Consider the following 13,485-nt stretch of genomic DNA (forward strand, 5'->3'; position numbering starts at 1 on the left):
GACGGGCGGAAGTTGTCACCATCTGGACGGGCGGAAGTGATGTCATGCGGTGGAACGCATAGCGGTTCCGGGATGAGCGGCGTGCGTTCCACCGCTGTTCCGCCGCTATAATGTAACACAATCAGTATTCAGAGGCACTAAATCAACAGCGGACCACTAGACCACCAGGTAATGTGCTGAATACTCTTCCTGCACGTTCATTGGACTACTCTTGACAGTCCATAATCTGTCAAATTAGTTTGACATATTGTCCGTCTGCAGGAACTATGTGTATTGACATATATACATATATATATACAATGACATTAGCAATGCTCTGATCACTATTTTGTGCTGGATTGTTCCTTCATCACCGCAAGAGGACGACTTAATGCCCTATACAGCATGGACCGAGTCATGTACAGGTCTGCCTTACTATACTATCCTAAATGTACTATTTGGCATGTAATGAAATGTTTATGATGAATTGAGAAGTGGTTGTGGACTGATCAGCTCACCAGTGGAGTAAATGGTCGCATAGGGCCAGCAAATTACAATTGAGATCCGCAATGTTTTTGGGCAAGTAGTTGTGTAGCCACGCCCATTTGGGCGATATCTCCTCCCACATCCCCAAGGGTCATGTGGAGGCCTGGTCCTCCATACTATATTTAAACAACGGACTAGACCATGGTCTCCAGGCTCTGAGGAAGAGGCACGGCCTCGAAACGCGTCAGCCCTCTGCTTCCAGTAAAGACGTTGGACCTCTGCTATGAGGCGGCTTTTATGGGATTGATGTGTTTGTACTTCACGAATGTTTGTGAGTAGCTGATTTTAACTTTTATCTAATAAACTCGCTGAGGATAATGCGCTAGGCTGGTGCGCCCTTTCTTTGTTTTTGTATTACAGTGCTGGTCCACACCAGTCTGGAGTAAAGCCAACACTCTCGTCACCGAGTACGAGCGAGGAGAAAACCCCCTAGACTCATACCAGGCAAAATAAGCTTTCCAGGTACGGTAATAAATCTTACCAGACGAGGCTTTTCTAGCCTTGATCAAAGTAGGAATGACCTCCGGGGAGAGACCCCTGTCCTTCAGGACCTGGCTTTCAACAGCCAGGCCGTTAAAGCCAGCGACTGTAAAGCAGGATGGAAGATCGGTCCCTGAGACAGCAGATCTTCCCGCATTGGGAGCCGCCAAGGAGGCTCGACTGCCAGGCGAACTTTCCCCAAGATCGGTTCCGAGGCCAACCTGCGAAGGAACCTGGACAACAACTGAATCGGAGGAAAGGCATACATCAGACGATACTGATGCCAAGGGGCCACCATCGCATCCAAAGCATCTGCGCGAGGATCGCGCGTTCTTGCCACGAACTTTTCCACCTTGTTGTTTAGACGAAACGCGAACAGATCCACATCTGGGGATCCCCACTTCGCACACAGCATGTGAAAGGTTTCCCGGGTGCAGTGACCATTCCCCCTGGTCCAGGGTCTGGCGGCTCAGATAATCCGCCTGCCAATTCTCCACACCCGGAATGTGCACTGCCGAGATCGCCGGGACATGAGTCTCGGCCCAGGACAGAATGTCGGACACCTCCCGGGCCGCCCGGGCACTTCTGGTGCCCCCTTGGTGGTTTACGTAAGCCACCACGGTAGCATTGTCCTTCTGCACCCGAACGGGACGGCCCCCGAAGTCGATCCGACCACTGAAAGAGACAGAGCTTGATCGCTCTCAATTCCAACACATTGATCAGAAGGGAGGATTCCTCCTCCGAACAAGTGCCCTGGGCAGGCAGGTTGCCCAGGACGCCGCCCCAGCCCGATAGACTGGCATCCGTGGTTATTACCGTCCACAAAAGCGGGCGGAAGGACTTGCCATCCAACACAGCCGGGGACTGAAGCCACCACAGAAGATCCATTCTGGTCTGGCGACACAACGAGACCCTCAGATCCAAGGACTGAGGTAGCCTGTCCCACCTGGCCAGGACCTAACATAGTTACATAGTTAGTGAGGTTGAAAAAAAGACATCAGTCCATCCAGTTCAACCTATGATGTGTGTGTTTTTGCTTTTAGCCATACATTGTATACCCCTGTATGTTGTGGTCTCGAAGGTGCCCATCTAATAGTTTTTTGAAACTATCAATGCTCCCTGCTGATACGACTGCTTTTGGAAGAGAATTCCACATCCTTACCGCTCTTACAGTGAAGAACCCCTTACGCATTTTAAGGTTAAACCGCTTTTCCTCTAGTTTTAGTGAGTGGCCACGTGTCTTATTGTATCTCTTTTCTCTGAATAGTTTGTTCCTTATGCTAGGGTCGCCAGTACAGTATTTGTACATTGATATCACATCCCCCCTCAATCGTCTCTTCTCCAGAGAGAATAGGTTCAGTGCCTGTAGTCTTTCCTCATAGCGGATGTCCTCCATTTCCCTAATTATTTTTATTGCCCTTCTCTGGACTCTTTCCAATTCCAGCACATCCTTCCTGAGGACCGGTGCCCAGAACTGGACAGCATACTCCAGATGTGGCCGGACCAGAGTCTTGTAGAGCGGGAGAATAATATCTTTATTTCTGGAGTGAATCCCCTTTTTTATACATCCCAGTATATTGTTGGCTTTGCTTGCAGCGGCTTGGCATTGCATGCCACTGCCAAGCCTGTTGTCTACTACTACCCCCAAGTCGTTTTCCATCCTAGACTCACCAAGAGGTTCCCCGCCCCCCCGAGTAGCTTGCTTTCTGGCCCCAAAGTGCATTACTTTACATTTTTCAACATTAAACCTCATCTGCCATGTAGTTGCCCACCCCGTTATTTTGTTCAGGTCCGCTTGTAAGGTTTCCACATCCCGCATAGAAGATATTGGCAAGCTTAGTTTAGTATCATCCGCAAATACTGAGATTGTACTCGATATCCCCTCTAGATCATTTATGAATAAATTAAACAGGATTGGTCCCAGGACAGAACCCTGGGGGACCCCACTTTCCACACCCGCCCAATCCGAGTACTCCCCATTAATCATCACTATCTGGAGCCAGTTCTCTATCCAGGTACTCACCTTATGGTCAATACCTACCTTCCTTAGTTTGTACAGTAAGCGTTTGTGGGGAATGGTGTCAAAGGCCTTTGCAAAGTCCAGATACACCACATCCACAGGCTTTCCTTTATCTAGGTGGCAGCTCACTTCATCGTAGAAGGTTAATAGATTGGTTTGGCAAGAACGATTTTTCATGAATCCATGCTGATTACCACTAATAATACAGTTTTCATTACTAAAGTCTTGTATGTGGTCCCTTAACATCCCCTCCAAAATCTTGCAGACTACAGATGTTAGGCTGACCGGCCTATAGTTACCCGGGATACATCTTGGCCCCTTTTTAAATATTGGTACCACGTTGGCTTTTTTCCAATCAGCTGGCACCATACCCATCTGTAAACTATCCTTAAAGATCAAGAAAAATGGTCTGGCAATCACCTGGCTGAGCTCTTTAAGAACCCTCGGGTGCAAGCCATCCGGTCCCGGTGATTTATTTATGTTAAGTTTCTCTAGTTTAGTTCTAAGTCTATCTTCTGTTAGCCATGGCGGCACTTCCTGAGGTGTGTTGTTTAGTTCGGCATTACAAGCTAGGTTCGTGTAGCCCCTCGATTCTTTTGGGAAGACTGTAGAGAAGAAATTATTTAACACTTCCGCCTTTTCTCTGTCCTCAGTGGCCATATTTCCTTTGTCATCTTTTATGGGGCCAATGTGTTCTGGCCTCGCTTTCTTACTGTTTATATACTTAAAGAACTTCTTGGGGTTCTTTTTTACTCTCCTCCGCTATATGTCTCTCGTGTTCTATTTTAGCTGCCCTGATTTCGTTTTTACATTTCTTATTACACTCTTTGTAATGCTTAAATGCTGCCAATGACCCCTCAGTCTTGTATTTTTTGAAGGACTTTTCTTTAGCACGAATATGCATTTTTATGTTGGAGTTTAGCCACCCAGGGTTTAGTTTTGCTCTTTTAAATTTATTTCCCTTTGGAATGCACTGGTCAATCCCCTTGTTAAGTATGCTCTTGAAGCACTCCCATTTTTCCTCCGTGTTCTTTGTTCCCAGGGTTCTATCCCAATTGATATTTTCTAGCAGCGAGCGCAGTTTTGGGAAATTGGCTCTTTTGAAATTCAGCGTCCTTATATTACCCCTCTGCTTCCTATTACTGTAATTAATACTGAAACTTATTGACCTATGGTCACTGTCTCCTAAGTTGCCCCGTATTTCTATATCCGTGAGCAGGTCTGTATTGTTGGTAATCAGTAGGTCAAGTACCGCATTGTTTCTTGTCGGTGCATTCACCATCTGACCCATGAAATTATCCTGCAAAACATTTAGGAACTGCCTAGCCTTGGCTGAGTGTGCGGTTTCTTCTGCCCAGTCTATATCAGGATAATTAAAGTCCCCCATTATAATGACATTTCCCATCCTTGCTGCAAATCCTATCTGTAAAATGAGGTCCGCCTCCCCCTCCTCCCTCTGGTTGGGGGGCCTATAGCATACGCCCAATATTACCTTCCCCACCGTGCCTTCCCTTTGAAGCTCTACCCATATGGATTCTGCCTCGTCCTTAGCTCCATTATTAATATCATCCCTCATATTTACCTGTACACTGTTCTTAATATACAGACATACCCCTCCCCCTTTTTTACCTTCTCTATCTCTGCGATAAAGGGAATACCCCTGAATGGTCGCCATCCAGTCATGAGAGCTGTCAAACCAAGTCTCTGTTATCCCCACAAAATCTAAGTCCTCCTCAAACATCAGTAGCTCACGCTCTCCCATCTTGTTGGCCAGGCTTCTGGCATTGGTAAACAAACCTCTTAATTTTGACAGGTTACATATATCCTCATTTGATGTTTTTAGGCTGCTCTCTTGATTTTTCCCCATACCCACCCTGGGTATAGGATCTCCGAACACCCTACCGCTAATGCCCCCATTTCTGCCCTCTGAAACTTGCTTTCCACTGGCTAATTCTACATCTGTACCCTCCCCCCCATCACCTAGTTTAAAAGCCCCTCTAACTTTTTGGCCATCTTCTCACCCAGTACGGCTGCACCCTCCCCATTTAGGTGCAATCCGTCTTTACCAAAGAGCCGGTGGCCGACTGAGAATTCGGCCCAGTTCTCCAGGAACCCGAAACCCTCCTTACTACACCAGCTCCTCAGCCACTTGTTAACTTCCCTAGTCTCCCGCTGCCTCTCTGGTGTGGCTCGAGGTACAGGTAGTATTTCGGAAAATACTACCTTGGAGGTCCTACTCCTCAACTTGGTGCCTAAGTCCCTGAAATAGTTTAGGACTCTCCATCTTCCTCTGCCTATGTCATTGGTACCCACGTGTACCATGACAGCTAGGTCTTCCCCAGCCCCACCCAATAATCTGTCCACCCGATCCACGATGTGCCGAACCCGAGCGCCCGGCAAACAACAGACTGTTCGGCGCACACGGTCTTTGTCACAGATTACATTGTCTGTCCTAATAATTGAGTCCCCTACCACCAGCACCTGTCTGTCCTTTCCCTTTCTCCCGGCCTCACTGGAGGAGTTCTTCCCCTGGCAGCTAGGGGCAGCGCTCTGCTCCAGCAATGCTGGCCCCTGACTGGTTTCCCCAACATCACACAACGGGGTGTATCTATTGGGGTGCTCCCGCCCAGGATCAGCCTCCTTGCCTTGTCCCCTTCGACCCCTCCTGTCACCCCTCTACTCTGCTCTGATGCCTGCACCTCCGATACTCCGCCCACCTCTGTGCAGACCCCTGCCTGCACCTGACTGGTACGATCCTGGCTCTCCTCCGGTATGGACATTCGTCTCAATGTTGCCAGCTGCTTCCCTAGATTCAGGACCTGAGCTTCCAGGGAAGCAACTTGCTTACATTTTGCGCATTTGTATTCACCCTCGATCACATGACCGAGGAACGCATACATATTACAAGATGTACACCGAGTCGCATCTCCACACCCGCCGGGCATTGTACCTACTAATCTAATCTAATGGGGATTCAGTAATTTAAGTCTATCCTATGTGGCTATTTCCTGGCTTCCTAACTCTACCTTCTCACCCTCTGGTACTCCGCTACCCTCACTTGACACTCAGTTGCACAACACTCACAATCTCACAGCCCGGTGAGTCGCACAAAACTCCCAGTCGCACAACACTCACAGTCGCACCACACTCCCAGTCTCACAGCCCGGTTCAGTCGCACCACACTCACAGTCGCACAGCCCGGTCAGTCGCACAACACTCTGTTGCCCAACACTCAGTCGCACAGCCCGGTCAGTCGCACAACACTCTCAGTTGCCCAACACTCTGCTTGGAGAGGCCGTGTGTGGAACTGAGCAAAGGGTATCGCCTCGAAGGCCGATACCATCAACCCCAGGCACCGCATACAGGTCCTGAGTGACGAGGATTCGTTGTCCCTGAGGGACCTGACCTCGTCCTGAATAGTCCGGAGTTTGTCCTCTGGCATGAACACCTTGGCTTGAGTCGAGTACAGAATCATTCCCAGGTAGGGAAGACGAACCGAAGGAGACAAGGTCGACTTCTGAACGTTGATGGTCCACCCGAACTCCTGGAGCGTCTGTACCGTGGTCGACAGATCGCACAACAGGTTTTGACTGGCACTCGATCGTAACAGATCATCCAGATAACCCAGGACTGCAATGCCCTGTGCCCGCAACAGGCCCAGAACAGGTGCCAGCACTTTGGTGAAAACCCTTGGAGCCGAAGCGAGACCGAAGTGAGACCGAAAGGCAACGCTACGACTCCAATGGTCCTCCGCAATGGGGAACCTGAGGTACCTCTGATGACCCTCGAAGATGGGGATGTGCAGGTACGCATCCTTCAGGTCGATTGATGCCATGAATTCCCCCGGACTCAGGGAGGCCACCACCGAGCGGAGAGATTCCATACAGAACTTTCGAACGCGCACAAAGCGGTTCAGAGCTTTCAAGTCCAGGATAGGACACACCTTACCCTCCTTCCTGGGCACAGTGAACAGATTCGAGTAAAACCCCCGAAACCTGTCCCGATGAGGCACCGGGACAATCACCCCCTGGGCAAGGAGGTCCCCCAGTCGCCCTGGAGTCAAACGAAGATTTGAGGGAAAGAATCTGTCCGCTGCCCGGGAAAGGAAGTCGATCTTGTAACCCGATCGAACGATTTCCTGAACTCACCTGTCCTGAATGCGGAGCAGCCAAGGTTGAAGGAAACCACGCAAACGTTCCCCCACCCCTGAAACGGGTGAGGGTGTCCCTTCAGGCAGAAGAGGAGTGAGCCGCCACACCGGCCTGGCCGGACTTAGGCTTGCCGGCCAATGGCTTTTTCTGGCCACCTTGGCCCTTGAAAGGTTTGCCCTTGTTCTGCGGCTTAAAGGCACGAAAGGACCCCTGACTGGGTCTAACAGCGGAACCCTGCTTGCCACGGAACGACTTGTTCTTCAGATTCTGGGGCAGCAGCGTGCTCTTGCCCCCAGTGACACTTTTCACCAAAGTATCCAGGGCCTCACCAAAAAGGCGAGACCCGGCATAGGGAAAGTCAGCCGACCAGCTCTTCAGCCAGATCAGTCGACGGTTAAGAACCACAACACCAGACAGGCGCGCAGGCAAAGGGACCTAATTTAAGGCCGCATCGCACAAATACATGACCCCCTGATGAATTTGGTCCACCATCGCCAGCGTAGCAGGTGGGGCTGAATCAGACACGAGAGTGCGTCTAAGCACCTTAGTCCAATCCGCCACCGCCTGAGCCACCATGACAGAAGGGAAAATAGGCTTGAGCAAGGAAACCGCCACCATGTAGGCATGGCGGGCAAGAGACTCCAACCTCCTGTCAGTAGGGTCCCAGAACACCGGGGTATCCTCAGTGGGAACCAAAGTAGCCTTGTTCAACACGGCCACCGTGTGGTCCACCTGTGGGGCCACACACCAGCGCGATTCCGTAGGAGGCGCAAAAGGGGTAAAGAAGTTTAAAACGAGCAGGCACCGCGAAGGGGTGCTTCAAACAGCCCCATTGTTCATCCACCGTGTGATGAAACTCAGCGGGACAGGGAAAAACCTGCGCCGTCTTGCGGGCCCTGTGTATACCAAAAGAGGACACAATGCCTGGAGGAGTCGGCTCATCCTCCAAATGTAGTGTTTCTTTAACAGAAGAAATCAACTCATCCATAACAGCACATTCCTCAGGAGATCCCGGGGGAGATTCATCACCCCCCTCTACCTCCGCCTCCCCCTCAGACCCCAGCGGGTCCAGGGACGAGCGAGACCCTGAAAAGGGCACGCCCGCTACAGCAGCCACATCACCATCTGAATCAGAGGAGAAAGATAGTCTAGGCCTCTTCTTAGCAGCACGTTCAGCCATCAGCACCTCCATTTTTGACACCAAAGACGCCACTACAGCCGCCAAATTAGGCACAACGGGGGGTTCAGCAGAACTGGGGTCCCCCACCAGGGCTGGGGGGAATTTGCTGTCCTGAGAATCCATTGTTGAAAAAATAATGAAAACTGTACTGGCCCTTTAAAAGCTCTGCGGATAGCGCAGCCCACCGCTATATGCACAGTGCACACACAGACTCCCTAAAGGGAACAAAACTGAGCCAGGAAGGATAAGACAGAGAGATATGGAAGAGACAGTCTGCAGAGCCCCACAGAGTATTACCACACCGATCGCTGCTCCAGAGGAAAAGGAAGTGAGGTTACCAGAGGCTGAAATAAATGCTGCAAGGCCCAGGGAAAATGGCTGCCCATAGGAAGCAATGGGAGGCTACAGCAAGATGGCCGCCGACATGTGCTCGGAACGATCGTTCTGCCATACACAAGATGGCACCGGATGGTGCCAAAACCACAACATAGCAAGCTGTTGTAAAAGCCCACAGTGAAGCCAGACATGCTGCCCACACCTAAAATGGCGGACCACACGGTTTTCCACGCTGCGGCCGCCGCACATACAGTCTGCACCTCCAACACACCGAAGTGACACAGGGTCTGCACCGCCAACACACCGAAGTGACACAGGAGAGGGGCCCCCAACCCACACAGCGCCAGCAGTGCATTAAAAAAGACCCCTGCAGGGATCGCATCAGGGAGCCCCACAAAACGCAGAGACATGGGGGAACACACAGCAACACAGGACTGTCACCCCAGACAGAGGCCCCACACAGAAGTACTTACCTGTACCGGATGGCGTGGGGTGCCTCTATGAGACGGAAAGCCGCTTTCCTCAAATGACAGGGAATGCCGTCAGCCAAACGCAGGACACTGCAGCATGTAACCGCAGATGTGTCCAGTGAGGTAGCCACCTCAAAGGCTGCATCCCTGCTGCGAACAGGGATGGGTCGTTCTTAGTGCCAGGGCGAACCATAGCTGAACACTCAATGGCGGGCTGGGGATCCCTCTGACCCTCTGCCCTGGAGAGCAAGGGCGGCCAGTCCGATTCCCAGCTCCACAAATCCATCTTCATCCGAAGATCCGACTAAAGACTACAGCTGATAAATAAACAGCTAGTAAAGCAAAGAAAAAATTAAATTTTGCAAAATAAAAATCAAAAGAAAAGATAAGAAGGCTGAGACTGTAGCCCCAGCACAGGGAAGCCTATCTACTCCTATCACTAGGCAGAGACAAACTGAGTTGGGGTGGCTTACTGCAGGGAGGTATTGACCAGTGGGACAGCCCCCATGGGTGTGTCTATGCTAAAAGCTTTTGTATCTATCAAGTCTTATGCCTAGCTACTCCTGCGGAGCGGAAGTCAATACCCATTAGTGAAGACTTTATGAGGGGCGGCGACTGTCGGAGGACGTAAAGAGAAATGCTATTTTAGTTTAGACTACACAACAAACATACTGTTCTGCAGTGTTGATCAACTACAAAAAGGAGGGAGCAGCCTATTCAGTTGAACCGGTTACTTTGCCCCTGAACGGACAAAATTACAGGTTTACTTTGCTATTTGTTTAAAAGGTATATGGCAATGTAGAATGCTATATGCACTGTTTTTAAACAGGACAGTTCATAATATAATTAAAGGTGAGACAAGGCACATTTTTAGTGACAATTATGCATAAATCTTAAATTTAAAAGGGTTCCGAAACATTTTAACCAAAAACAATATAGTATACATACTCTAATAATATGTTGTTCATTTCTTGAGTAAAAAACTTTTTTCTACCTTCTTCATCAAACATTTTTGCTGCCTGTGTGGAAAACAAATAAATTACCAATTGAATTTAGTCAAACAAAGACATGGCAGCTTGAATTATTGATTTACATACCACTCGCAGATCAGCAATACGTTTTTCCAGCTGTGTTGATAACCCTTCAGGAAGAGAAGGTATTTGCTTGGGTATTTGCATATGTGATTGATTTGCAGATTGCCCAACATTGCCATTCTCTCCTACATCAGAAGCTGTAGGACTGTCATTGGATGCAGAGTCTAACAGTTTATCAAAATCAATGTCACCAAGCATTTCAAGTGCACTTTCTGCTTCTTGTAAAAGTTCCCTCTCACTGCCACCACCAAAGATGGCAAGAACAGGGTCACTGCCAAGTGCAATGTCAGATAAATCGTTGGCAATAGGAGCATGGTTAGACTTAGGTGGAGGATTGGCTATAGTTTGAGACGATTGGTTTTGATTGGGTTCATTTTTCCGCATTGCATCTTTTTCCCTCTGAAATTTCCGGATCATAGCAGCAAGGGACAAAGAATCTTTGTAAAGCTTTTTCTTCTTTTTCTCAGGCTTGTGAGCATTAAAAGCCACTACCCTATAAAAGTAAGGAATAAACAAAAAAATTAAAAATGTATAAAAAAAAATTCACAATTTTTCCTTAAAAATCCTATGAAAAAAATGTTTGTTTGCATGAAACACAGTCAGAATATTCAAAGCAACCCTATCATGTTAAAAGCCTAGTAAAATTATATTACTGCAGGTATTAACAATATGCCTAGAAGTTCCTATAGTTGGGTACACCAAGCATTAAACTCGACTTTAGCTTGGATTTGGAGCTCTAGTGAGCCTCCATCATCAAACAACCTTTCTACTGCCTAGCAGTCATGTTGTGATACCTGAGCTGGACTATGGGTTGGCCCAAGGTTATGCTAGAGCAGTGGTTCTCAACTACGGTCCTCAGGACACACTAACAGGCCAGATTTTAATTATTACCTTGGGGAGATGCAGACTAGAATATTGCAAAGACTGAGCAGTAAATGATATCATCTGTGATGTATTTCAGTTATCTTGCAAACCTGGCCTGTTAGTGGGTCCTGAGAACAGGTGTTGAGAACTAATATGCTAGAGCAATGTTTTTCAATAGTTTTTAAGCCAAGGCACCCTTCAGAATCTCAAACAACCCCAGGGCACCCCAGTCTGAGGGTTCGTTTGCACCAAGAGGTGCATTGGAGTACACAAGATTTTTTGCGTGTTCCCCTCCTAGCACAACCCCACAAAATCCCCCCCCCCCTCACAACAAACGCCCCCTCCTAGCACAACCCCCCCACCCAAATCACTTTTCCAGCACAACCCCCCCAAACATCTCCTCCTAGCACAATGCTGTCAATAGTACATTGTATACCCCTTTATGTTGTGGTCGTTAAGGTGCCCATCTAATAGTTTTTTTAAACTATCTATGCTCCCTCCCAATACCACTGCTTGTGGAAGAGAAGTCCACATCCTTACCGCTCTGACAGTAAAGGACCCTTTACGCAGTTTAAGAATAAACCTCTTCTCTTCAAAAAGGACACGCGGCCATTCACTAAAATTAGATTTCCTTTCGCTGAAAAGTTTGTGCTAAGGTCACCAGTATGGTATTTGTACATTGATATCATATCCCCTTTCAAGCGTCTCCTCTCCAGAGAGAATAAGTTCAATGCTTGTAGTCTTTCCTCCTACCTGAATTCCTCCATACCCTTTATGAGCTTTGTTGCCCTTCTCTGGACTCTCTCCAATTCCAGCACATCCTTCCTGAGGACCGGTGCCCAGAACTGGATGGCATACTCAAGATACGGCCAGACCGTAGTCTTGTAGAGTGGGAGAATTACAGGTTCATCGCTAGAGTGAATTTTTTTTTTTTTTTTTTTATATACATGCCAGTATTCTGTTGGCTTTACTAGCAGCAGTACATGGACACAAAGGGCTTCACACTCAACCAGCAATGACAGACTGACAGATGCCACAGCTGTATACATGATGCCACACATCCAAGCGACCACACGCAACAAGTACAGATGAGCGGCCCTATACATAGTTTGTATCCAGGGACTCTCACTAATCTTTGCATGCGTGTAACAGCTCGGATGCGCTGCCACATCCACAAGGCCTGCCAATGATTTGTACAGGCTGCTGGCCGTGGATGTACGCAAACATCCTGGGCCCAGAAATATGCTGCTAGTTGTCGGTGTATGGCCCTCTACGTCCACATGAGCACTTACACAGGCGTAACATGTGGCCAAGTGAACATTTTTATTGAAATCACAAACCAATATAATGGTGGTTTTGATGGAGTTCAAGGATAAAAAATGTAATTGTAATCAAATGCAGTCAAAAATTTTATCACTCGATAATGTCATCCCAATTTGACTCATGCAATTCGCGCCCAAATTTGATTTGATTCAGGTGGTTGACTGCTTTGTTGTTTAGTCAGTGTATATTACCAGAGCCACGGCAATATCAATCAAACTGTCTGTTGGGGGCTTGAGATGCCCAGTGCTAATGCGTTGACAGCTATCTAGAAAAGCATTCCAATCTGGCAAATGGCCTCTGGCATGCACACAAGCCAAATCCAGGAAGTATGGCATGCTGTGGGTTCCAGATACTTGCTGCAAGAATTCATTAAAGGTTAACGCAAGTACATAATGAACAACCGCTAGCAATAGAGGAAAAACACACAACCTCAAACAAAAATAAAATTCAAAATTGCAGCGCTCATGTATAACTAATAACACACTTAGTGACAGCACAACAGTCCACATTAGGGTGATGATACCCAAAATAAGTACATAAGGTGTCAAATATAAATGTCCTTATTCCAAAAGCATAAAGTCACTCACCAAAATTTTAAAATACTATGCTACAATGAAGATACCTGAATGGGTCTCCTAAAAGAGCCTGCTGCTGCTGAGTGCTTGCTCTTAAGCTGGCCATACACTAGCCGAAAAATCATTCGAACTCGTTTTCGAAAAACGAAAAATTGGCTGTGAGCAGACGATTGTGCCATCATGTAATGACCGAGTTTCAAACGATAAAATCGTTCAATGGACATAAATGAATCAGTTTTCCATTAAGTTTGTTACATATGCCTAGTGCAAACAGTTCGGGCAAGAAACACATTAACATTTCAATTTATCGTTCGTTCGGCAGAATTTTCTAAACGGTTCCTTTTTTTTTTTCGGCTCTAAAAAACTTAAAAACCCATTTTCTATTCGTGCCCATTAACTGGACGAAAAATGAACGAACCAACCAAATGACAGATTTTCGAACAATTTTTCGACTAGTCTATGGCCAG

The 13,485-nt window shown here is 47.8% G+C and overlaps 1 protein-coding gene across 1 annotated transcript in view; it reads right to left on the reverse strand.

Annotated features, from left to right (window-relative positions):
- The window catches only part of UBN2 (ubinuclein 2), a 655,942-nt gene that overhangs the window by 330,582 nt on the left and 311,875 nt on the right, over nt 1-13,485 (reverse strand). Inside the window, exons 6-7 of the mRNA XM_082266188.1 lie at nt 10,260-10,749; nt 10,111-10,181 (exon numbers count right to left, since the gene is read on the reverse strand). Of these exons, the coding sequence (XP_082122314.1) occupies nt 10,111-10,181; nt 10,260-10,749 (561 nt within the window). The remainder of the gene's footprint in view (nt 1-10,110; nt 10,182-10,259; nt 10,750-13,485) is intronic.

This window comes from Pelophylax lessonae, assembly GCF_965119305.1.
Source record: "Pelophylax lessonae genome assembly, chromosome: 8".
In the NCBI taxonomy this organism is placed as follows: Eukaryota; Metazoa; Chordata; class Amphibia; order Anura; family Ranidae; genus Pelophylax; species Pelophylax lessonae.